Below are 27,296 nucleotides of genomic sequence, written 5' to 3'. Positions count from 1 at the left end.
TGTTTTTTCAATATACATAAAAATGTAATGAATTTTCTTGTCACCTAAGATATATGTATCACCTCCTTGGGATAACACGTTTATGGGGGAGGGAAAAGGATTTTTCTATGGTTTTGTCTGGATTTTCATTTCCCTGTGCTGACTGGTTTTTGCTCGTCGCAGTCGCACCAGACTTCCATCTAATATCCCCTCTCCCTTTTTTTCATGCAACACTCTTGTTTCCCAGAGTGGAACTTGCATCTAACTTGTCACCATCATCCTATTTACTCAGTAGGAGGGAAAGGAGCACCTTGGAAGGAGACAGAAGCATCTTCTCCATAAAGATCGTATCTAGATTTGGCAAGTTTTACCTTAACTATCAGTACTGCCAAAATAATACCTCAGGACAGGCTCACTGCATTGCATAAATTCACAAAACCATCATGCCCATCAGTCTGAGGATCCCCATTCATGTCTGCCAGAAGTTAAAACTGTAATAGTTGTGTTTTGCTGGACATTCACACCTGGAGGATAGTTCTTTGAGCATTCAAAACAAAAAGGTATTATGAAGTAGGACTCAAATAAGAATTCTCTGAATCTTGCCCTCTGAAAGGGAAATGTGTCTGGATGCACATTGCTAAGTCAAAAGCAAGGAAGTAGCAAAACCAAAATATTGACATCTCAGGTAACTGTTGAGAGTGATGAACATTTTATAAATACTTGTTACATCTGACAAGCTATGTGGCAATCATCTCAGATTCAAAGTAATCTCTGATATACAGATACCACTGAATTGAAGAAATAGGCCTCCCCTCCCTTTTTTTTTAATATGCAGGTACCCAGCAAGCAATTTTCAGCTTGTTTAACTTCAGACAAAAAAAAAAGTTTACTTTTAAGATCCCTGACCTACCAGTACATAGTATCTCATTACTACATAACAAAAGTATTACTCATACAGACACACAACCGGTTATTTTGAGATTAGGATTTCTGAACATCACCATATCCAAGCCCCTACACATGCCTTGTACAATCAATTTTTGAGTATTCCCAAGGACTGATATTCTACAGCCTCTCTGGACAACCTGCTCCAGAGTCTGATTACCCTTATGGCCTTGCAGTCCTATTTACCACAGTCACCACCTCTGCTGGTTTTATATTCACCAACATGAGCTCAGCAACTTGACTCTAACTGAATTTACTCTTACGTCTCCCCTTTGATGTTAACTCTCAGTTTTAGACATGATAAAAAAAATAATCAATAAACAACTAAATATGTCATAAAGCAACATAAAAACAGTCAGAAAAAGTGATTCAGGAAAGAGATACGGAAATATGCAATGAGGTAGGAACATCTTCTGCATGTTTATTAAGAATATCTCAATTTTTTACTACATCTGCTGTTAACACTAGACTAACATAACACCTAGAAAATTGTTTAGCTATTTCTGCAAATTTTTTTTCTTTTAATGTGAGAAGGGAGCATTGAAATATTCCAGTAAATTGGAAGCCAATCTACAGAAAGAAGATGTAACCTCACTGCAACACTAGCTTACTAGTATGAAGACAGCTACATTCTGAGTGAAACAGTTTTTGGTGGCTTTTTGTTTAGATCAAGGACTTGCTATTTAAGTTACAAAGGTCACTAAGCATGAATCACTGTGGCAGAGTCTGAATCATATTATGGAAAGGGATTTATTCTCTGGGAATAATTAAAATAACGTTCGTTTGAAATCATTACCACTTGTGCATGGTCTAAGGACTATAAAATTATGTCAACTTTATAAATCATTTGAACTATTTGAGAGAAGGAATGCTTCAGAAACATTATGGAAGCAGATAACAGTCGGAAATAATTTCCTTATTTCTCCCCACTCCAGCCCTGGTTTTCTCTTCAATCAGCTGGTTTTAATACAGGTATTTTTTTTCCCCTATATGTTCTCGCACAGCTGTGACTGCAGAAATTTAAATCTATGGTATCTGTTGTCTGCAGATTACTCACATTCGAGTACATGTTGTAACAGACTCTCTTAGGAGCTTCACAGAACTTAAGGAAGCCAAAGAGATGATGACTCCTCACAAAAGTGGCTCTTGGGGGCAGTCTTGGAAGCAGTTACTTCTTCTGACCCTCTCTGAACAGCGCAGAAGTGGTGCCACCCACCTTGCTCAGAGCACACCACTACTTGACTAATATCAGCAAATTCTTCAGTGGCCTAACAGTGTCAGCCTGGGCATCTTTTTTAAGGGCACGGATAAGCAGAGTTTATTTATTTGGCCTCTCCTTTGTTACAGCAATATCAGCAAAATCAGGCTTTTACTAATGGTGGCAGGAGGCATGAAAAGAAATCTTGATTACAAAAGGAGGATTTAAAAAGAAAGAAAGAAAAAAAAAAGAAATTGCATGCAGACCATCAAAAGGTAGAGTCTTTTTCCAACCCCACACAAGAGCATGAGCTACTAGGAAAATATTTTAAAGTGACTTCTTGTTTGATACAATCCACTAAATTCTGAAGGGACAAAATGGAAACACTCCTTGCATTTAATTTCTTCAACTTCATTACCTACATGCCATAAAAGCTGCTTTCATACCAAAATTGTCTGAGTGCTATACTGAGCTAATACACTAATTTGCCTATTGACTCTGTATACGTATTCTTCCATTGCCAAGTAGCTCAAGGCTTACTGACCATAAACTATAAATTTTCTTTCAAGTATCATGCTTGGTTACTGAAGATACATACTTCAACTCCACTGTGTTGTTCACACTCACATATTTCTTAGCACGAGCCCCTTCCAAGTTTCCTGCATGCTTTTCTCCGTAATTACAATAATCCCTCTGCCCAACTGAACTATGGGTTCCTCTTCACCTTCTAACCCTCTTCTCATACACCGTCTTGTTTTCTGACGTTCGTCTAAAAGATTTCATAAATGATAAAGTTTTAAACCAGAATTTAAATCTGAAAGGTTAATTGCATAGTTTAGTATCCTTGAATTTTATCTTTTGACTTCATAAGCCAATTAACATTTAAAGAGCTGGTTGCACCAAGATGCTGCAGATGCTCTGATGTATCTTTTGATGCAAAACAACCCTAAATCTATTTTAAGACTACTGCTCTCTGATAAACCACACTCCAAAATAGCATGCACCACTCCAAATCCACTGCTTTGTGCAATTCTAAAATAAACAGAAGTGCACGCATGTGCACATTGACACACACACGAATATATATAACGTGCTGCGGTTTTGTATTCGCAAGACATAGCATATTAACTATTAAAAAAACCCTTTGTTATGTGCTAACGCTGCAATTACTTTTTAACGTTCTTGCTACAAACATCCAAAACAATTCACAAATGAAAAATACATGTTAACTGGAATTAAGGCTTTTGATTGCCTTTATGTAATTTAAGGAGGAAAAAGCCTAAAGTAAAGTTGTAGCTGTGGCTAAAGCATATATGGTGCAAACATCAGAAATTTGCTGTTTGCACCTAAGACCTACAAAAGGAAATGTAGAGTAGAGGTCATCAGTAACCAAAACTGTCCTCTTATGATATGCAGTGATCATATCATTATTCTTAAGATATGTCATGTTTGTGCTCCCACCTTGGACAACTTTTCTTTTCAAAACACAAAGATTCAAAATCCATGTCTCCCACAACTCTTTAAAGCTGTTTTACTGAATTACAATAAAGTTGTGTGGATGGTCTACTGTGTAATTAATAGGGGTTAAACTTATATTTTCTTTCATAACTTCAGTGTTTTTGATACTGCTTTTGAGGCATCTAGAATATTACATCAGAAAAAAAATCAACACAGAAATCACCCTTGACATTATTTATGATCATACTTTGTTAGCAGAGTCTACTGTAGCATGCATTTTCTTACCGGTATCTATGAACAAATATACCCTTAAAAATAGAGTTCATCATATTTTCAATTTCATCTTGGTTTTCTTGTAGCTGGAAAAAAAAAGCAAAACAAAAATAAATAAAAGATCACTGCTTATTATAATTTGATATTCTACAATTCCTTATTGGGAAACATTAGAAGACCATGGAAGAGCACTTAGAGGTATTAGTAGATTCACCATTTTCTACTTTTCCAGCACATGCCTATAGTCTGTGCACATACATACATATATATATACATATATATATGTGCAATACCTTAATGGAAGAAAGTTAACATTCTCTACAAACATCAATTAATTTATTTTCAAATTAGTCCTTTGAAGTGGTCATCACCATTTTTTTGCTACTGAAATTTAGAAAAGTAGAGACTATGTATTCAGTACTGTCAGCAGTCCTGTATTCATAATTAAACAGATAGAACTGTGAGTGAATGACAGCTGCAGAAATGAAGCTGGTTACAGATCAGGAATCCCCTCTGAAAAATTCAATGTCTTATTTAAGGGAAGTACTTAAAGATGTTCTCAATCTTAAGTATGAGTGTCAGTTGCTTTAATTTCAGCGCCCATGATAGCTGAATTTCTGAACCAGGAAGCTTTCCAGAATCGGAGCATGTGTGCTTAACATTGGAGCACACCTGACATCCAGGCCTTAGATTGCAAAAAAAGAAACCAAACCCAAATTAAAAAGGTGTTATAAGCATGTTTTTATAAATAAGAGTGTTTTTTAAAAAAACGTAATATTTCCTGTGTAGTATGAGCACATTTTCTAAGTACTATGGAAGCTTACTTTGTGTCAATGAATATGTTAACACATCCTAAAGGAACATCTTGGAATCAATTAAAGTATTCTCATACTGTCAGCTTTTGTACTAAACTAAATAAGTACGACTTAGTTACACCAAAATGCAGTTTTGTTAAATAAGATGACACTAATTTCTTACAACAACTTTTGGAGCAGAACTGCTACTACACTCAAAGCCATCAGTCTTCCATCAAGGTGTTTCTTAATGTCAAAGCAGAATACCACAACATGTGAATGTAAATTTTTCCACATTTTCAGTATGAAAACCACAACAGAGCCTTGCTAGTACCGAGTGCATATATGCATAAAATAATAAAACCTGTATAATCATGGACAAACATATTTAACAGATAAAACATCTTAAAGCCAGAGGCAGAATTATGATCAGCTGTTTCAACTTCCTGCATAGCATGAGCTCATAAACACTTTCACCTAGGGGTTTATATTTTTCCAGCTATGTTTATAAATATTTCTACAGTATCTTCCAGATGAGATCTAAAATAGCTCGCAAAACTCAGTAAATGAAGTCTCCCAGTTTCCTAAAACGTAAGGAGCTGCTGTCTCCATTTTGCATGTGGGGAAGCCGAGGCATTGAGGGTTCTTCACTAAATTGTCAAACACCTGCCAAAGAAATTAATTTCATAGTAAAAGGGACTATGTACAAAGGGAGAAGTCGGGTGCACACCAGCTCTGCGTATACTAAAGGGCTGGTACACAAAACAAGTATATTTAGACATGGCTTCTGGGACAAGCACTATTTTCAGCATTGGCTTAACCCAAATACGCACATACTAAATGCTTGTTCAAGAATACATAACCCAAAAAGGAGTATGACGTTCTAATCACTCCTCAGTTGATTGACTTCACAGGGTACAGGCAGGCAAATATCCACAAAAACACAGGGCTAGAGACAACCTAGCACAGACTGCGGACTAAAATGAGGGTGGGAATGAACCAAGAAGCCTCAGCAGGCTTTCTGAAAAACTGAGGCCCTGAAAGGGAAAGGGGAAGCTCCTGGAGAACTTTGGGTATGAAACATTAATATAAAAACACACCACAAAAGACAGGTAGGAGAGACTGAACTTTATGAGCCACGAGAAGGTTAGGATACTGAAGAAAAGTGTACTTTGACATTTCTTTGAATGAGAAGTTGAGCAGCACCATACAAGACTAAGTGGCATAGATGAGGGTACAGACTGGGTGGCTTCCTCTCTCTTTTCCTGCTTTTCTACAGGGAATTTGCAGCTCGCTATAAACATGGTAAGTTATCAGCTATATAACTGATATGGGGATCCACGTGCTGGGGCAAAGCTGGTGGAGAAGGAGAATCAAGAGATTCAGCAGGCCCGTGTGAGATCCCTTTTACTTTTGTGTGCTAACATTGAAAAGATACAATTTTCAAATGTATCTTAGTTTCAGTAATGAATTAACAATTCTTTGAAAAACATGAATTTTCTCTAAAACTTTAATTGCCTTTTACACTTTCAGTTTTTCTAGATCATGTACCTGAATTTGAGCGCTTAACTTCAGGCATCTTGAGAGCGCATTTGTGTTTCAGGATTCCTGCTCTTACCAATGCAAAAGTGATTTAGCACACCCCCCTTAAACCTAAGTAAAAATAAGGGAAACGTTCGCTTCTTGACTCTGCAAGCATTTTAAGAAGCTCAAAAAGACATGTATGACAAATGCAAAATTTGAATTACTACTGGCAGCAACTAAAACACAACTTCCTCTATTTTGTGGTGGATTGTTACATAAGTCATGCAGTTTAGTTGAAAATCTCATTGATGAGAACAGACATTCACGCACTACCGTCACATTAGGTATGTCGAAGATGACGTGAGAATGAAACACTTTGGAGACAGTGTTCCATCTCTTCTACTTCAGATTAATTTGCCGCACTTAGCTTGCGAACTGTCCCTATATAACTTCATGAAGATAAACACATGCCCATGTATGTGCCCATGAGGGTTTATTATGATGGCACTACATCAAAAGCATCAACTAAGAAAGTGCCAGCACAGGATACTATTGTAAATTCAGCATATATAAACACGGGAAATATACAGCATTATGTTAGGAATTCTTACACAGAACCATTATGCCATCTAAACCTAATAAACACCTTCTATACAGAGCCCTCTACTATGCTTAACACCATCTATCTGAGGACTTAATCACCACCACTCTTCCCTGGCTTACTCCTATGCAACATTTTGATTAGTTTTAGTGAGTAGTGATATGAGAGAGCCTGCACAGACATATCAAAAGTTAAGGTTTGCCAAATGCTCGTTCTTCTTTCAGGGTTTCACAGCTCCATGCTAGCCTGGGTATCATTGCTTCAAATTATATATTGCATCTCCAAAAGACATTGAAAAGAACAGCTGAAGGAATGAGTATAAAGGATGTCCATAGACACAGAGATACTAAACCCAGTTAATCAGTGTAATTAGTGACTTTTTCCTTCTCTGGAAATTCAAAGCAACAATCAACAAATCTGGAATAGGAACTGTTCTCCAGCTATTTTAACAAAGCAATTTTCCTTTTTAAAATGCTCTAAGGCTGACATTGAATTTAATATTTAAATTAAAATGTTTCCTTTGCAGTTTGGGCAGGAGAGATTGTTCTTGCTTTTTATGTAAATGCATGATTTTTAAGAATTATGAAAGCCAAATAAAATTGTGTTACGGATTGTAGTGGTAAAATAAAAATAAAAATACGTTAATTGTAATTATCCCCAGACAAAGGCTATAAAGTCAAGCAATTCTGAGTCAAAGTTATACCTAAAAGAATCCAAGGTGCATGCAGGTAAAGCACCCAGACATCCTTAATTTGCCATGGAGTAAAACAGTGGTGGAGGAAATATATTAAAAACTAATATATTAAACATAATAACTTTGAATCTAAGTCATATATACTCCAATTTTTCAATCAACCTTACAAATTTTACATGGCATCTTTACAGATTATGGCTGTTTGGATGTATGTGTATTCATTTTTTACTTGTCATCTTCAAATTTCTTTTAAGTACAACTCTAAAACTGAATTTCCTGGGATATAATACTTTACTTAGGGATGATTACAGCAACCTTCTAATGATTTTGCTCACCTAATGCCAGACTGGTACTGACTAAAAGCGATTTTAATGTCTCCCTAGCTTCTTCTCCCTGAGACCAGGTGCTATAGCCCCCACTACAGTGTTTCTTGAAAGTAGCTACAAAAAGAAGTACTAATGAGAAACTAGGTAATAATTGCAGTGATCAAAGGGAGAAATGGGCAGTGCAGTGAGGGACTACATGTGATCTTCTTTTGAAATTCTTCTTCCATAACCAAAACAGCTACTACTTACAACTTGAGACTGATTTTCTTCCTGCCTAGTCATATACACAAGCCTGAGAATAGAAATTATCCTGTGCGTGCAGAACAGCACACAAACTCAACTGAATGTCTTAATACAAGATTTAAAAATGTAGCCGCAGTAATATGCTTGAGATCACACAAACACAACTGCAGAACTAATCTTTTGTTTCTTACTATGGTACTCAAGTTACAAACCACCCTGGACTTCCTGTTGGAGGGAATACACATGAACCAGGAAAAAAATTCATCTTTTCACTTGCCTCTTTTCTTTTCTGAAGCAGCAGTTCCAATCTTTCATTAGCTCTTTTGCCAATCATTTTGTTTCTCTCAGCTTCGTACTGCCTCTGTGTATTATCCTGATGAATGCTCAGGTTTAAGGCAACATTCACAAGAGCAGTCATAAGCTTCATAGCTGCAAAGGCAGAAGACAGAATATGACTCTTTACCTGTAGTCACAGTTAAAAAATATTGCCTCAAAAGATCCATACTCACAGAAAACAACTTGACCCTGACACAAAGCCATATGGAAAGGCCCTTCCCACCCAAGCAATACTCAGGTCACTTGGCTGATCTAAAGATCAGAAAAGAGAGTGTATATATTGCATTGAGCTCCCGGCAATGTTCTTTGCCATCTTCTCCAGAAAATTATGCAAGTTCTGAATGCATAGGTCAGTGAGCAAGCGTATGAATCTGCAGGATCAGTGTACACCACAAAGCCTGTTACTGTGGAATTACATACATTTCTCTACTAAGAAACATTAAGTATCATTGTAGATGCCTCCATACTATGGGTAACTCTTAACCAACAGCTACTGAGGATTACTCAATTTACAAGGGACCACCACACTGTTTCTCTGAAAGTAACTCTGACGCTGCTCTAAAGTAAAGTGTATATTTGTATAAAAATACAATTAGAACTTTATGTACCCCTTTATATGCATTTTCACACATGCTGGATATAATATTTTTCATGTATATTTTTCTGTCTTAATTTATGTTTACAAAAACATTAATAAGGGTCTTTCCCATGTTCTGTGTGGAGACATGGCACATCACGTTTTACAATACTGAAAAAACAGCAAAATAACGTAACAACCTATCACATCCTCTCTGACTAAATACGCACCATTGTCTTCAAGGTAGAAAAGCAACTATACAAACGGAGAAGTGAAGCTACTCTTATGGTAGCTCTGTCTTATCTTGCTATTGCTCAAAGCTGATAACTCTAGAAGCACCCACATGTACTTCTTGCCTTAAGTTTCTTGCTATAGTGAATCATTTCTCATACAAATTGGCTAGCACAGAGGAAAACTGAAAACAAAGACCTCAAAAACACTCCTTCAAGAATAAATGCAATTCTAAATGTACATCTTCATGAACTTTATCAAGACTGAGCTCCATGGCATCATGCTGACCTCTGCTCTGCAGGATAGCAACTTAACTAAATGTGCAAAGACTAGCTTGAAGGAAATTTGCAGAATCAAAACAAAGCTCTCAAGCTTGTTAAAACAACCAACCAAATAAATAAATGGCATGTATTATCACTGGAAAATGCTGGGGATCTTTGGCAGCTCCTATTCCTAATGTAAGCACTAGATACATGTATATCTAATGTGAGAAGCCAGCAGTGGCTTAAATAACCAAAGCTAGTTGTGATGAACCTTGGCTTTAGCATTTGCTTATCCTTGCTTGAAGTTTCTAGCTACATAATCCATTCCAAATGATGGCAACTATTTCTTCCACATAGCACAGGTCTTGTATAACTTCTCTAATGTATGGTGCTGTTTCCTGTCTTTTCCTTCAAGCCTCTCATAATTTCCAAACATCTGTCCCACACAAGGATGAACCAATCAATAAAAGAGACCAGAGTGCATACCTCACTCCATAATCTCTCTCCTATGAAACAATCAACCACAATCTAAGCAAACAGCAAATCAAAATCACCTGGAATTGAAGATAGTCAGTATCAGCTGGAAAGGAATACAGTTTCCATCTCAGCTTAAATAATAGGTACAGATTTCCAGCAGGTTATCTGCAGCTCAAGTAGGGTTTATCTTTGAACACTGAATAGGTAGAGGCAAACTCTAAACCTGGAAACTTACACCTACATAACTCATGTTTTTACCATCCTGTTACTGAGTAAGGTGAAGAATGCAAGGGGATAGGTTTCCAAAAGAGTTCAGCCACTGTCAGTTGGAGGTTTTGGTTTTCAATTTTAAAATCAAACTCCAATCAAATCTGGAGTTGGTTTTTCAGTATCATTGGAAATCTGCCTCTTACTTAGATTCATAGCAAGAGATGAAATTTTAAACAAATTCTGATTGAATTTGTTGGACACTGGGTATTACACTTGGAAATCTGAACAAAATTATAAGACACTGATTGTGGAAAGACTAACTAAATCAGTAACAAATATTGGCAGCAGAAATATTCCGATTATGACAAATGTCTCCTATAAAGGCTTCAAATATTTGGCATGATCTATGAACAGTCTAGGGAGAAGAATCTTCCTATAAGATGTATTTCAGCACATGAGATGAGCAGAAAGATACCACCTGACATAACCAGCTTTAGACATCTACATCCAAGCTAGCCATCCTAGTACTGCTTTGCAATTGGAGAAAACCAGTTACTCCTAGAGAGCATTCACCTATCTTACAGGAGACATCTCATATAGGGCTGATGAAATACACTCTAGAAAAGCCGATTTCCATCCAATGATATACCCAGTGCTTTCCTCAGAGGTAGGCAGGTGTGTTGAAAGGTGCAGTGCGGCTAAGGTAGAAGACAGTGAGACCTACAACTATGGCACAGTGCTCCCAAACTTAATGCTTCTCAAGAGTGAAGGCACAGATTTTATTTTTCAGTGGACTGAAATTCTTTGATAATACAATTTTCTTGACACTTACTTAGAATAAATTTGTAGTCTAAAATAAAAAATTATGAAGACATTCTATACAACAAATGAACAACTAATAACAAAATACAAGACATAAGCATGCCACTTTTGATTCACAGGATTCACTGGAGGCCCTGAGTATGACAGGAATCTCTGAGATTAAATGCCTTGGCATACTCCTTTCCAAACAAAAAAGTGTATTTTAAGTATAGTTATACCATATATGGTACTTGGATTTGATCAAGCTTTCTGGAGTTCTCAGTGCTGGTCAAATTTAACCTCAATCAAAATTAGGAGTAATGCTCAAAGTGGCTAAATAGTAGCAACTCCTTTGAAAAAACTCTCCTCTGCGCTAGCTTACTTACCAGCTAATGTACTGGTGTGCCTGAAAGCTCGCACCTGGGAATCTGACAAACCAGTCAGAAGAGAGATCACTGTGTCCATCATGTATTCATCATAAATGATGCTATACTGACACTGTCGAATGAGCACTCCAATGAACTCGCAGAAATTGGATCGAAACTTCTTCCACTGTGGGCCAGGCATCGTAAGTGGATAATCACCACTGTCCTGAAGAACAAGAAAATGAAAATATTAAGTATTAAAAGTCTCCTTATTTAATTTATTTTGATGTTGTTGTAGCCATCATGGTCTAAGTTTTTAAGCTAAACACTTTCTCCTTCAAGCCAATGGAGACTAAACAAAAACAACACATTATTCTTCAATAAACGAAGGCGGCTGTTGGCATGAAACCACTTTTTCAAAGACTTCATTATAACTCTTCTAGACTTGCAATATTAGCTCTGTATAGTCTAAAACGTGCATCAAGACTCAATTCTTTTCCTTGTGTCCTGGGTTGGGAAGTGGGGGGAAAGGATGAGTGTCATGGTTTAACCCCAGCCAGCAACTAAGCACCACGCAGCCACTCACTCACTCCCCCCCGCCCCCCCGAGGGATGGGGGAGAAAATCGGAAAAAGAAGTAAAACTTGTGGGTTGAGATAAGAACAGCTTAATAGAACAGAAAAGAAAAAAACAATGACAATGATAACACTAATAAAATGACAGCAGTAATAATAAAAGGATTGGAACATACAAATGATGCACAGTGCAATTGCTCACCACCCGCCAATCAATGCCCAGTTAGTCCCCAAGCGGAGATCCCTCCCAGCTCCCCCCTCCCCTCAGTTTATATACTAGATGTGACATCACATGGTATGGAATACCCCTTTGGCTAGTTTGGGTCAGCTGCCCTGGCTGTGTCCCCTCCCAACTTCTTGTGCCCCTCCAGCTTTCTCACTGGCTGGGCTTGAGAAGCTGAAAAATCCTTGACTTCAGACTAAACATTACTTAGCAACAACTGAAAACATCAGTGTTATCAACATTCTTCTCATACTGAGCTCAAAACACAGCACTGCACCAGCTACTAGGAAGACAATCAACTCTAACCCAGATGAAACCAGGACAATGAGAAAGGAATATTTCTAAGTATTTAAGGTCAAAACCTAAAGAAAGGCTTGTGTGATTGAAAGTTTGTGTCATTCTCCATCCCCACTTCAACTCCACATTAATATTCTAATCAACTGAATGCCCCTCCCCGCAAACTTTGCTTTACTCAAGTTTACAATTGAGATCTTATCAGAAAGTCAGTACTGCCCTTTTATTAATCTTATAAACTTACCCTTTTTCTAGTGGTAAAACCTGCATTCTGATAGATGTAATGGAAATTTTACTACATATTCATGTATCTCATACAGTTTCATACACTCCCATCTTCTAAAGATTATTGCAAGATTGGAGCAGGCATGTGAACACTCGGTTCATTTAAGTTTAACTCCTCTCCAAGTCTGCTCTTTCTGTTCTCACTTCAAGCAATATTGCATTTCAGTGGGACTGCCCCGCCTCCCTGCATTAGAAAATGCTTTTTTCCCCTTCAGTGAAAAAGATTATCTTTAATCTCCCTGGTCACCTGATTTGTAAGCCAATTCCAGATTATCCAAAATATCAAAGCAATAATGCTCCATCCTGAATCTCTCTGCCAAGATAAGAAGTCAGTAGTATCAAATCTAAATCCATTTGTACATATTTATTCTGTGTTATTGTGAAGAACAAGCACTTCTGTTCTCTTGGGACTTGTCTTACCGCTCAGACTGAACCATGTAAAGCCAGTAATGTAAGCGTAGAGGAGCTGTAATCAAATAACCTTTTACCTAAACTTCATAAACAATATTCCCCTGCAGCAAAAAACCCTATCCAATTTAACGAAATCACACACATTTCAATCATACTAAAATAACAATTAAAATTGCAAAGACAAGTGCTCAAATATTAAAAAAAGACAAAATTATAAGGCACTCTTAATGACCTTACTCTCTCATTCATTAAAATGCTGAATGACATGATCTTAACGAGCAATATTTTTACTTCTAATTTTGAATGGCCAATCTGAGAGAAATAGGGGCCTTGGCTTAAAAAAACAATTCAGAGGGTTGTAAAGCTCCTGACATAAAGACATCTCCTAGCATGTTCAATTGTAGCTGTGAGTCCTCAGAACTTCTCTGAATTAGATCAAAGCGTTTCATAGTAGAAATCCAGATAACACAGTCTAAAATATGTAGCAATATCATTAACTGTGCCATGTGTTTCAAACTGTTCTTTGTATGTTTATGCCTAATGCTCATTAGTGAATTTCAGTAAGGTACAGTGTCTTGCCATGTAAATACAAGCCCTGCACTAGTCTCATATTTATTTAAATTTAGGACTGAAATTAAAATGCTAAAGCTTTATTCTCAATGTTTTCCTGACAGTAACTCCATATGAACACCTCAGATTCCTCTTCTTCTCCCTGCTTATACCTTATTTTCACAAACAACCTCCAGACTAAGTCCCTGCCTGCACAGTACCTGTGGGAACTGCACAGTACCTCTGCATGTGAACTTACATACATAATATATGCTTCCTAGACGTATGTATACCTAATTTTTGGAACAGATCCTCAGAACCTCTAGTGCTGTGTGTAACTACTCACATTTATATGATGTATTTTTAGCCTACAATTAGATATTAGACAGTCCTTTCAAAAAGCATGTTAAGACTGCACCAAGAACATCTCATCTGGCTGAAATGGGAAGAATAAATTTCAAATAAAGCCACTTTATTCGATCTTTTATTCTTGAATACCAATAAAAATGTGATACATCAGTGACACTGACATGTGATACTTGATGGTCCAATGGTTAGAAAACTCAAACTAAACCAAGTTTTTGTTCACCTGCTTACTCTAGCACAAGAATTATGAGGGAATTGATCTATAAAATGCCTGTACTCATAAGCCAAGCACCCAAATAGTGCAGCAGATGGATGTCCATGGAATTCCCTGTTTCAAACTGAACCTGTTATTTCCATCATTTCAGTCCTGCACAATTGTTCCTCCACCCAAGATCAGGAAAATCAATGCTTCAGTCCCTGCCATAAATGCAGAAATTAGGACCAGCAGCCAGCTGATTACTGCAGCACTGACAGAACAATGCGATGATCTTGAAAAAGTAAAGAAAGTAGCAAATCTGAACATCTTCAATGAAGATTAAGATATTTTATGGGCAGTATAATGTGCTAATGAACAGATAATGCAAGATTTTATCCTAGTTAATACTACACTTGTACTTTTATTTCCCTATTATCTCCAGGCTTGTAGAAATGAAAATGGCAAGTCTAAAGATGACAATGAAGGTAGGTTGGGCTGGTAGACTGGCCTAATTATTTTGACAAGAGCCTCACTCTCTACTCCTCCTTCACTGCCACACAGTCAGACCATTACCTTCTCATGGACTGACACTGGATTTAGGTGCATGAGAGGACAGCAGGGCAAGGGAAATGTTGTGGTGGCAACAGCCCTCAGCAAGTGCTTTGTCTCAGCATGACACAGAGGGGATGGACATTGGGAGTCCTGGGGTACTGGAAGAGGTACTACAGGTGAAATGCCAGCAGTGATATTTAGAATGAAGAATTGAGGGTTGTTCCTCAACTGTGTAGAAAATGGTGGTGTGTTACTGAGATAATGTATGACCACCTGGTCCAGCCAGCACTGTTGGTCTCCTCCTGGCTCCTTTCTTTTATTGCTTACTATAGACTCACCAAAAAAAAAAAAAAAAAAAAAAAAAAAAAAAAAAAAAAAAAAAAAAATTCAGTGGCAGTATGGACTCAAGGAAGCAGTCTAGCCAGTCTGCAGAGTCAGGGAGCCCAGCCAATGGCACTGCTGAAAGGAGGCAAGAAGTAGATCTGCCTGGGTTCTCTTCTCCCTTCCCCCGCAAGAACAGAAAGGTTAGGAAGGATCATGCAGATCTGCTGAATTTAGCTTGAGTTGCCTTTAGTCAAAGGACTATCAGTGGCAAATGGTGTCTGCTCACCAACTGCTCTCCCAGAAACAAATGATTGTCGTTCTGAATCTTGAAGTGGTGGACACAAAGCAGAGGGCCAAGAAGTGAGCTAATGCTATGCCAATTGCAACTGCAAGTTTACAATCTGCTGAAGACTGAAAAAGATTTTGTTTGTTTGTTTCATTATGTGTTTTACCCTGAACAGTCGTGTAAGCTGCTCTTATTCTAAAAGCTTGTATTTTTTGTGACTATGACATCCTTTTAGGCACAGACCAATCTGAAATATTATGACTAGCAATATGAACAAATAGGCCATATAACAACTATAAACTTACTATGCTGTGATGGTCTGATATATGAACAGCGGTTGAAAACTGCACTAAATTCTAAAATATTTTCCACTGCTAACAGGGTATGAGTTTATTCCAGATTTCAAAGTATTGACTGGGTTGTGGTCCAAGACTAACAATTTCATGTTTTTATACCAAACCCCACAATTTCTTTCACAAATCCATTCAAGTGTTAAGGCAGAAGCTAGAATGAAAACTTTCGGTTAGAACTGCAGAAGTTCAGAAAAGTTTCAGGTAATGGAGAATGAAAGGTTGTGTACTAGTAAGTAATTCTTTGAGATATGTTACTTGTATGTACGTTCATACTGTGCATAAGGAAGAGAGTTTTTTTCTCCTTTGAGAAAAAACTTTGACAGTTTTTGAAAAGGTTTTTTTGAGACATACTTTCTTCTGTCAAGTGTGGGACAATCCTCCCTTGGGCAAAATCAATGTTCTTTGCCTTCTGGACAGTGCCTTGGACATTCTATTTTGTACAATGGGGCTAGACTAAAGGTGATATCCAATTCTGTTTTCAAATTACACTAGTAAAAATTCACTGCATTTTATTAAGTTTGGTTGGGTGATGTTTTAAAAAGCAACACTATTTCAGCCAGAAAGTAGCATGAATTGATACAAACCTTTTATTTGCCATTGTACACCTACATTTTATTCACTGTACCCTATTCCACCTGTACCCAAAGGCCCTGAGTGAATACCTGAGTACAGCAAAAGGAGCATCCACACGGCCGTAGTTAAGTACATACTTGAACAGTTTGTTGTTCACGGCCATGAACAAGATAGAAATCCTGCAGAATAAAACCGTGAAAAAGAGCAGTGTTCACATTTATAGTTTTCCTGCTTAATTTTTTGAATCACAGCCTTAGCTTTCCATTTAGAATTGGTCAGAAAAAGACACTCCTGTCCTACAGAAAAATCATGTTTCAGCATTTGTTTTCCTCACTATACAAAATGAACACTCAGAATGTTTAAGTTCTTTATACATGAAAAATCAAACAAATTACAGTTTGAAAAATCTCAAAGCTAAAAAGCGTTCACCATTAGGAACATTTTCATTTTGACAGAAGATACCCAATCTGAATTGTAATACACTTGTTTCAAACAAAATGCTTAGATCTTTTGAAAGAGTATTTTTTTCTGTAACACTGTTCCAAAATTGTAATTTTCACATCAAGTTATTATTTAGTTTAAATTGCCATTTCAAATGAACAAAACATAATTTGCACACAGAAAACAGAGCAGAATGCTGCAAATGCCAAGCCTGCAGTCCTGCCTCAGGAATCTGGAGTTCTTTGTTGTATGATGACAGTTCTAAGAGGTGAACTTCAGAATCCAGAATACCACCACCAATTTCAGGGATGAGAAAACTTTCCACAGTTCTTCTTACTGCCTCCTGTAATTAACCTCTCTAATACCCAGGAAGCAGTCAGACAAGGATATCCCTAAAGCCATACAAAGATATATGAAGGTTTACATGGATCCAGACCAGGGCTAACAGGGATCCAAGCTAGTTCTTGCAGAGTCAGGCCTGGCTAGGCTCTCTTACACCACTGGATGTGAGCTTGCTCCATGCTTTTGTGTGATAGTACACTTATGCCCTTAACCTGGCTAATTCACAAACTTTTCAGTACCAGCATTTCAGCACCCAGAGCCTACTCAATCCACAACACTGGCTATTCAAGATGAGCAACTCTAACCACCTTTTCAAATTATTTTATTACTTTTTGGTTTTCCACTATTATTCTTTCCTAAAGCTCATGCTGGGTTGTTATTCCTCATCCGATAGTTTAAATTGCTGCTTTGCTTGTCAATGCAATTTCTCATACTGAGACATTGCTTATCCACTGGTTTCTTGCCCATTGCATTTTTATTTTAAAACAAAAGTATATTGTAATATATTTCATAATGTTTAAAGACCTATTTGTATACTATACCTCATCAAATTCTTCTGTCATTTTCCTTATGATTTCTGCATTTTGCATGTTCCTGAACATTTCAATTCTTACAGTACCTGTAATGTAATGAAGGAACAAAATAAATTAACGCAACCGATTTTTTGTTATCTCAAAATATCAATGTTTTTCCGCTGCTAAACTTACAGCTCAATAATACATATGAAAGAGTATATAATACAATAATAAAATAAACTCATTGAACAAGACTGTCTTTTGAATAAGTGGATAAAAAACCCCCTCTGTTCTGCAAAGTGCTATCAGACTAGGATTTAGTAAAATTTTCCATATTTTTTACTCTTTACAGCTGAGCAAGTGTCATACACAAGTGACAGCAATGCAGGACTCATGTAATCTCTGCAGTTGCCAAGTGTTTTTAATTTTGTGTGCAAAATAAAATGAAGACCATCTTTCAGTTCCACGGCCACTATTAGTAATTCTCCACTTTTTATGTTGGGTCACCTGGTTTACAGATATACCACAATCTCTATGCGGAGACACAGGAGTGGTTTTCAAACGGCTTAGCTTGGAACCAGCATGGCTTATTGACTTAGGCACAGCACTGTGTGAATGGAGCTACAGCACCTGCAGAGCAGAGCTAGCACGATTGCATCGCATGGTGCTCCTGTCAGCAAGTTTTTCCAAAACCAAAAGTTCCAAAGGGCTCAGTCAAGATGTGAGCCAGCTCAGGACCAAAAGCAGCAACTGCATCTACGTTATTGCTTCATTTGGATTATGCCATTCCCTCCCATTACCTGAACGGTGAAGTTGATAGGATTAACTTTTCATTGTAAATTGAACAAAGCTACCTCAACTGAAAACATAACAACACAATAGCAATAAATGAAAATTCTCATGACTTGATCCTAAAATCAGTCAGTATAAATGAATAAAATATTTTTACACATTATTGTCTTCGCAACTAGACATTGTCTAAATATCCAACCATATAACACAAATCAACACAGAAAACTTTTTTTTTTTTTGCTAATGCACGATCTTCTTTTTGCCACTTCACAATCTTCTTTTGTTAATGGAGGAAATGCAGAAAAATTAAGCAAACTGCAGAGCTACAAAATCCATCCCAACGTCATTAACATTACAAAGAGTAAGTCTCCTTGCTTTTGCAAAAAATTCAATTGGATTAATGATACACTGCATGGCTCCAAAAATTCAAACCATAATAGAAGCAGCTTAACAGCTAACAGTATTAGGCCCTGTACAAAGGATAAATAAAGATAATTTAAGTACACTAAATATTATGAGAATGTTTTAATTCCAATATTTTATTCCTTGAAAAACAAGCATTAGAAACATACGCATTTCAAAATATGCAAGCCCAGTTACAGCACACCAATCCTCTATATCTTAGTAGGGGTACTGTTTTACAACACAACTGAAATATTGATTTCTTGAATTGGTTTTGCTTCTTCACGAAATAATATTTACTTGTTATCTATTTCATATGGGGTAACACTGTGAACCTCAGTTCTAACAATGGTGATTTAAGTTTGTGCATGGTAATTTCCATATTATTAATAAACAATTAGTAATGCAATATATTAATATAAAACAAAAAACCCAAGAGAATGCTACCATATGACAGCTGAATACCTGTTTTATCAGCTTGGAAATCATCTATAAATGCAGCTACATTTTAATGTTTCCCCCAATATTGAAAGTTTTGTTTCAAATAAGTGAAACAGTTTCACAGTACATCTCAGAGTACTGAATAGTGGACAGCTATTCTTAGAAATCCACCTCAACTGCATTAATACCCCTTTCTCTCACTGCATGCTGTCATATGTGGCTCTTTGCATTGGTAATGTAACCCTTATTGAAAAAGTAACCTATTGACCTTTGTTGTTTTATTTCTTATAGCCCTGATTCTAATTTTATTCTTATGTATATCTTCTGTTAATAACCTCAAATAGCTTCCACATAACACATAACCATGTTACTTTGTCAGGAAAAGTAAAAATACCATAACTAAAATTCCTTGTTAATGCACTTCACTCAATTCAAATCTCCTTTCAACTTTGTATAATTCTGTTGTGGTTCTCTGTATCTTTTCTTCCTGAGGATACAGAATGCAATTATACTGTGGTCACTATTACTCAGTGGCTCAGATATTATTACTTCTTAAATAACCTCCTGCATGTTACTTCACAGTCAAGTCAAGTATAATTTTTCCTTGAACAATTTCTCTCAAGGAATCTGTTTCAGGAGGTGACTGCTTAAAACACTGCTTCTGTAATTCCACAACTTTGCAGATGCAGTAACAGTGCTCCAAGAAAGCTGATGGCTCGTACTGGATGCGCACACCCTCCATGTTACTATCAGACCACAAATTGTACACACTGTGCCACAGACACGTGGACCCTGCCCACTAAATTGGCCAAGGGGAGAGGTTGCAAACACAGGTGGGTTTCTCTTGAATCATGGAAAGGCTTTTTACCTTCCATGACTAGAACTGAGACAGCATCACCTATCTCCTGAGCACTTTCGACTGATTGCTGTGCAGAGGTGTTTCAGATAAGGCTGGTGTAGATTCTACACACATCTTCCAAACAAGCAATGGTCCAGCTCTTTGAGAGGATCAGGCAGGGACATGCATAGGATGAAACAAACTCTTGACATCTCCCAGGGATGGCAGGGTGGACAAGAGCTCAACATTACCCACGAAGTGTCAGCAGGCATTAAGAGGAGTGAAGATGAACAGCACTTACCAACTCACTGTCATGTCTCATTCTTTCCTCCACTTTTTATGACATGAAAGTCATGTCAAGCAAAATGAGCATTTCTGCTTATCTGGCAGTAGGCAATAGCTTTGGCCTGACTGCTTTTCCTACCACTACCTTTCCCTCACCTGGCCGAAACACAATCCTGTCTCTTTTTCTGGGAAACTGATTTAACACCCTGTAAATATGCTATGAAGACTGCTCACAACACATTTCATGGTGTCATCACAACATTTCAACACTGCAATGGTCAACACTGTTCAAATTCATAGTTTTTATGATTACTGAAAACCTAAACTCCTCAGTTTTCAAGTGAATCCTTAAAATATAACGGATTTTCTATAAACTATAATTGAAGGTGTGGAATGCATTCCTACGGTCTCTGCTTTACTCATGTTGCTACTAGTCTTCTATCTTTTTCTAAACTGAGTTTTACCTCTATCATGAAGCTCTCACTCTGTATTTAGTGAAGAGGATTTAACAAATTGAGAAGCCTATTCTACTTCAGTAATAAGTTCTCGGTTCAAACTTATTCACACATGTTGTGTTTTAAAAAGGTCTTCTCACAGACATGCAAGTGTATTTCCTTAATGACAAAATTCCAGTTTAACTTTCAGCTAAGACAGGTATCAATTAAATTTGTCAACAATTAATCATGTCACCCAACCCGGCTTTTAAAAGTGAGAAGAAAAAACCCATACAGAGGACACAACATTATTTCAACTAGACGGGAGAAAGACTAAAAGGGCCTAAAAAAATTGGATTAATACACTTAAGAAAAAACAACAAAAAACTGTGTACAAAACAAGATACAACATTTCAGGGGATATAACATACCACAGACTCAGTGGCTTCAAAACATATATGTATAGTGAGAAGACTAACCAGTTGTAATAGTAAGCCCTGCAAAAGAAAAGTAACAACAAAAATCTCCTAGACCTTTGGAAGATGTGTAAGCTGTCAAATTTGAGCAACAACCAACCTTTAATACCAGGAGTTTAAGAGGGTAGTCTTTGGATGCAGGTTGTCCCACGACTACCTTTCCCCCTCTGAAACAGAAGGTACTAACCACTGCTGGAAATCAGAGAACACCATCATACCAAATACTACACTCCAGTGGCTTCCTGCATATGGCAATTCTGGTATTTCTACAGGAAGGGAAGCTTGTATGACAGAAACAAGCCACTGCGTAAGTGGTACTCCAGCTGTAATAGCCCACAGTCATTTAAACACTACTAATGAAAACAAATTACTCACTAGTAAATGGACTCTTGAAATCTAAACTACTGACAGTTGGTAATAAATTATATACTATGTAGTATACTAACTGTACTATACAGTCAGTTTTAATCTCTGGTACCTTTATTCACAGAAGCTACACAGCTGATTTTATCCCTCTTATTTTGGACCACCTGCCCAAACTGAGTAAGCTGCAAGAAAAGTGGTGGGAAAATTGCAGCTCAAGACTAAAGTCAATGGATATAAAGTAAGCCCACAGTATCCTGCCAAAGAAGGATTAATCATAGGACCTTAAATTCGTGGTAACTGATTAGCATCTCTCAACCACACTTATTGGAAAAACAGTAACCAGAGGAAAGATTTATAAAGGCATCAAGATGAAGACACTAGAAGATTTGCACTGGAAAGTATCATATGAAAAAGGCAATGTGCTCTTCTGCATTAACTGAAAGTCGACAGTTGGGATCAGAGCACTGGGAAGTAGTCTTGACTGTTGAAGCTGTCAAAAGAGGGCAAGTTTAATAAAGACCTTGCAAGGATGGATAATGATTACAGAATCGTTGGATGGGCAATATTTCTTTCCCTTGATATCATTCAATGTGCATTTCCTATATTTTTCTCCCCACTTACCATTTAGATCATAAGAAATAATCCACTTCTACAATGTCCATAAGTGCAGTTTTTAATCGTCTCAGAAGTGTTAGTGACAAATCTCCATATGAAAGATGATAAACAAAGACTGAAGTCAAACCATAAAGAGAACATTATTTCTCACTGCTCAACTTGGGTCACGGTACACTTCTGTAACACTTCATTTACTGTTCCCAGAAGAGAGCTGCCTGAAACTAACCAGAAATTACTCATGCCAGTAAAAAAGTTTATTTTCTGTGGCTTGCTCATGATCACATAGGAACACTGAAGGAGATCTTACCTCATTGGAATCAATAGGTGTTAATCATTAATCTAAATGGAAGCAGTATTGGGAGAGCTGAAGAGCATCCAAATAGATGCTGAGACTCGTAAATCCCACTGGGGCTCCTAACTCTTTATTGATTTCTGTGCTTGAAAACTGAAACACTTTACTGAAACCAGAAGTCAGGATTCTAGAAAGAAGTTAGCCTAGCTACTTAGTTGAATTTCAGCTTTCGCAGCACATGCTGGAATAGAAGACCCTTTTCTTGATTTATTCTCCAATTCCTCCCGTTGCACGGACTCTACATTTCCCAACTTCTGCTACCAATAAAGCAGTATTCAAAAGCCAGTATCTTCCTAAAAAACACAGCCCTAATTCATCTGTAGAGCAGCTTTTGATGGTGAACTCTTACTGAATGAATCAGCTAGAATCCCAATGGAAAAAAAAAAAGTACAGCCTCATGCAATTAAAACCTTATCAAACAGAGAATCACAGGCAACTGTTAAAAAGAGTTCTAATGGTTCATCCAAGTCTACCCTCGTACAACAAAACCAAAACCAAATATCTGTCAGTTCCCAAAATATGTTCAAATGTGTTCTCCGAAAACTCCCTGCAACGTTAACTCCTTACCATTCACCTGATACACAGTATACACAGGAAAAGTGTATTCTCTTGCTGCAGTCCAATTCTTTAATTGACCTTCTGCTTATGAATTTACATACCAGAATAAAATTTGTTACCCTTAATTTTGTTTTACTTATTTTATGCATTGCTCTGATTTTGTCCAAACACACTCCAGCAATTCTTGAATATTTACCTTTAATTCTTTGATTTTTCACATTCCATTTTGATTTTCAAACCATTGCATAGCGTATGACTCAAACAAGTTGTTCTCTTGCGATAATTCCTATTCTTCCTTTGCTTTAGGTTATTCTGCACTTGAGTCTTGAATACATTTTTTTGGAACAGGAAGCTCTTCATTTTTTTTCCTTGGTCATGTTTCCCGCGCAGACTTGTGTATCTATTTTTTCAGTACAGTCTCTTCCTCTTTTGAAAGACCATTATCATTGTTTTGCCCTTCACTTTGCTCTCATAGAACTAGGAATATTAATATTCTAATGATTGAGCTCATTTAAGTTGCCATCCCAATAATGAGAATTACCTCTAGAGGAGAGTGTTTTTCCATTTGTGTTCTCCATCTTCTGTATCAAAAAACTGTCACCACCACATTGTAAGAATTCATTGGACAATCCTTACCTTGCTATATTCTACTCCTTGATGACACCTTGTTAGTTTAAGTCCCTTCATCTCACAACCTACTGTACATCATACAACTCTATACACTGATTAAAAAACAACAATGAAGCTTTTGTATCAGGCGTTCTTGTTTTCATGCCTCATAGTAGACGTCTACAGCAGAAACTCCCAGCTTCTCTCCCCTTCTATCACTGCCTAGACATTTTCAAGAAAGCTATTCTACATTTCAGAACAAATGTAAATGTTAGACAGGACAAGGATTTAGTGGCAAGCTCCTTTTCCTGAATTTTCAGACCTTGATTTTGCTAAAAAACCCTTCCAAACAATTTTCTGGAATTAGATAAAGACCAGAAAAGCCATTACAGAGAACTGCATTAGTCCCACTGTGAGTCTTAAGCTGTGTAAGAAATATACGAAAAGAATAGAATTCCACCAGATAGCAGAGAAAAGGACAAATAAAGTAATTTGTTACTTGTCATCATGAACAGACACTTGAGGGTAGAGACATGTTTCTCTGTTGCAGTGTGATGTTAAAGCTGAGAAAATCTGCAATGAAATCTAGGTTCTGGAATGGAGGAAACTTTGGTCGTTACAGTCCTTTCATCGCTCTTACTGCCCTTTTGTGCTCTCTCCTCCCAATGCCTGACTGCCACCTACAGTTCCTACTCTGTGCTCTTTACATGTCCAACAATGGCATGAACATATAACATACACAGTCATTAACTGAGACAGAAAGAAGCACAAAGGGATCACTACTAAAGCATTTTAAATTTTACCTCCTCCATAATACGAGGCCCAGAAATCTGTTATTGTTCTGGTTTATGTAACTTAAACATAAGCAAGAAAACACTTTTTTCTTATTGTCATTCAAAAAATTAGCTGAACTGTTTCTCCTGGCCTTTCACAACCAAATTCAGCCTAAAGGAAGATGTCTTGCCCAGTACAGAAACCTCAATATAATCTCTTAAAGTTTACTAAACCGGAAACTGAGCTAAAACAATCAGTAATGTTAATAGTGCCAACAGCTATAAGGAGTTATCAATAAAGGTTGTCAAAAATGTTGGTAAAGCTGGGAGGACTTAGTAATAGTTTTGACTATCATAGGGCTCACTACACGAAACAGTGGAATTTTAGTATCAAATCCTTGCTATTTCTGATACCCAAATTCAAGGATAATTGTTTCATTTTTAGAGTGAGCAATTCCATATTACACTTCGAAGTTCAAAGTTCTGAATGAGATTAAGAAGTTGATGACTTAATGTATATAACTAGTGTTTCATATGATTTGAACTGTTCATCTCTCTTCAAAAACAGAATGTCATTTAACTCAGAAGGCAACAGTGAAGGTAACGATTCCCTCATTACAGGTATGGGAAGAAATACGTTGAAGACTGTCAGAAATTTTTACAAACAGGACAATGATTGGTGTCAATGACAATCCAGTTATTTCCCGTTGCTGGAAAAAAAAAAAAAGTGCACATTTTTATAGTAAAAAGTGATAGAAACTTAACATCCACTGTAAAGAAAACAAATCCTATGAAATTCCTAAGCTCAAATTACGTGTGAGAATTTGCTACTAGCTTAAACTATCCTGGGTGTCAGAACAATAAAAAAAGGGAAAAATAAAGAATTCAGGAGTGACCCAAAGAACTACATACCATTAAATCTGATTGTTGTGCCAGACTGGAAGGTGATGTACTACAGAACTGGTGAGCCTATTCAAGGGTTGATGTTATTTTTGTGAAGTAATGCTTCACAGACCCCTTGGAGCTCCAGAAGGCATCAATAAGCAGCTAGAAGTCATACATTTATGCAACACATACACATTTTCCAAATCGTGTAATGATCTCCCTCGTCTTCATTCTTAAAGAAGTTGATATGCAATAATAAAGAAAGTTTTCAGATTAAAAGATAGTAAAGCAAAGATAGCAAAATGGTCAGTTTTCAGAATGGAATGAACCTATCAATAGATCTTTCCAAGCATCGGTGTTGACAGAAATATGCTAAATAGCAGATATAAATGCTTTGAAAGAAAGGATAATAATGGAGCAGATAAATTTTGCTGGTGACAGAGTTATTTAGAGCAGCTAGAATTAAAGCTGACAGCCAACGCTGCCAAAGGATTTCATAGTAATGAAATTGATAAAATGGCAAACAATGCTCTTCAGGAAAAAAGCATGCTAATTCCACAAACTACTAGTAGAAAAAGAAGTAGGCCTACATAATTTAGTACATCAAAAAATAGAACATTTCATGTGTTCAAGTCTTAAAATTTTGATGAAGGAAACTTCCTTACTCAGAGTTTAAGGCAGATAATACTGTTTTGATATGGCTCTGCATTATGTGCATTTGGAAATTGTAAGCTGCTTTTCATCTTGATGTTAATGCCACTGAGTGAGTAACAGAAGCCAAATAATTAATAACCAAAGCCACTAAACTTGCAATCTAGTATTTGTACTGACTGATTTCACAAAACAGATCTTCTCATGCTTTGATGGCTTGAAGTAGAATTTCTCACAAGGCACCCACCTTTTTGTCAGATAACTTCAGACTTGAACAACAGTAAATGACATGAACATGAGTAAAACGCTCAGGAGCCTTTGCTACCCCAAAGGCAGCGCTTTGCTCCTGGTAATGTCTTAATGTTTTTGCACTTGGAAGCATCTACAGCTGCAGTCATCCAGCAGCCACATCCTGCCCTGCATCACTTGAATTCGCTCTGGCTGAATGAGAAGTCTGTGATCAAGGAGGACACTTACGCTTGAGAACAGAGGGAAAGCACTGACTCCAATGTATTCTTGGGTTTACGCTCCTCTGAAACTTTCCACTTCTCTACTTAGTACTGGTTCCAAGATTCATTTCTGTGACCAATACTCATTGCTGCAGTTTCCCACACATGTGCTGTAAGGGAACTTTTGTTAAAAAAAAATTCCTCATGGATCTGATGAAACCAAAACTAACATATGGATTTCTGCACTCAGTAATCAGCACGAGGTGTTAGGAAGAGTGCAAATACAAGTCATCATCAGCTGAATCTTGCATTTGGCAGTAGTTTAGGGTTTACCTGAACTGCAGGTTGTTAAGCCACACTGTGACTGTTGGATTTAATGGCTGCTAGTGGATCTATCATCTCTTAATACATTTGTACTTTTCAACTCCACAGAACTGTGCATCAATAAAACCTGCAGTTTAGCTCCATATTCCTTAAGAAGGTATCTCATTCTATTTTTAAAGCGGCTGCCTGATCATTTTATTTGATAAGCCTGAGATCTTTTTTTTGCAAAGAGTGAATAATTGTTCCTCTATTTGCCATTTTTTTTACCATTGCTTGGGTTTTTCTCTCTAATTTTTGATATCCTTTTGGAAGTGGGAAGGTCAGAACTAGATTCAATGCTCACAATGCAGGTGCAATATAAGTTTGAGAGAGATATTTTTTCCTTGTTTCTAATATACATACACATAAATTTGTCCTTTATTTCTAATTCTTAACTTTGCCTCTCAGAGCACTGCCAAGCAAGGAGG

General features: G+C 37.1%; 1 protein-coding gene across 9 annotated transcripts in view; it reads right to left on the bottom strand.

The window, feature by feature from the left end:
• Nucleotides 1–27,296, bottom strand: part of STAG1 (stromal antigen 1) — a 205,132-nt gene that overhangs the window by 81,793 nt on the left and 96,043 nt on the right. For 8 of the 9 annotated variants that reach the window (XM_041126677.1, XM_041126678.1, XM_041126675.1 and 5 more), the window contains 4 exons: nt 17,607–17,683; nt 11,317–11,521; nt 8,313–8,464; nt 3,866–3,939 (listed from right to left, as the gene is read on the bottom strand). In XM_041126677.1, the coding sequence (XP_040982611.1) occupies nt 3,866–3,939; nt 8,313–8,464; nt 11,317–11,521; nt 17,607–17,683 (508 nt within the window). Of the gene's footprint in view, nt 1–3,865; nt 3,940–8,312; nt 8,465–11,316; nt 11,522–16,370; nt 16,428–17,606; nt 17,684–27,296 lie in introns of those variants that run through there. The other variant, XM_030027662.2, reaches the window with a different exon arrangement.

Source organism: Aquila chrysaetos, chromosome 10 (genome assembly GCF_900496995.4).
Source record: "Aquila chrysaetos chrysaetos chromosome 10, bAquChr1.4, whole genome shotgun sequence".
Lineage (NCBI taxonomy): Eukaryota > Metazoa > Chordata > Aves > Accipitriformes > Accipitridae > Aquila > Aquila chrysaetos.
The sequence above is the reverse complement of the archived record's forward strand: the minus strand, read 5'-3'. Positions and strand labels throughout refer to the sequence as shown.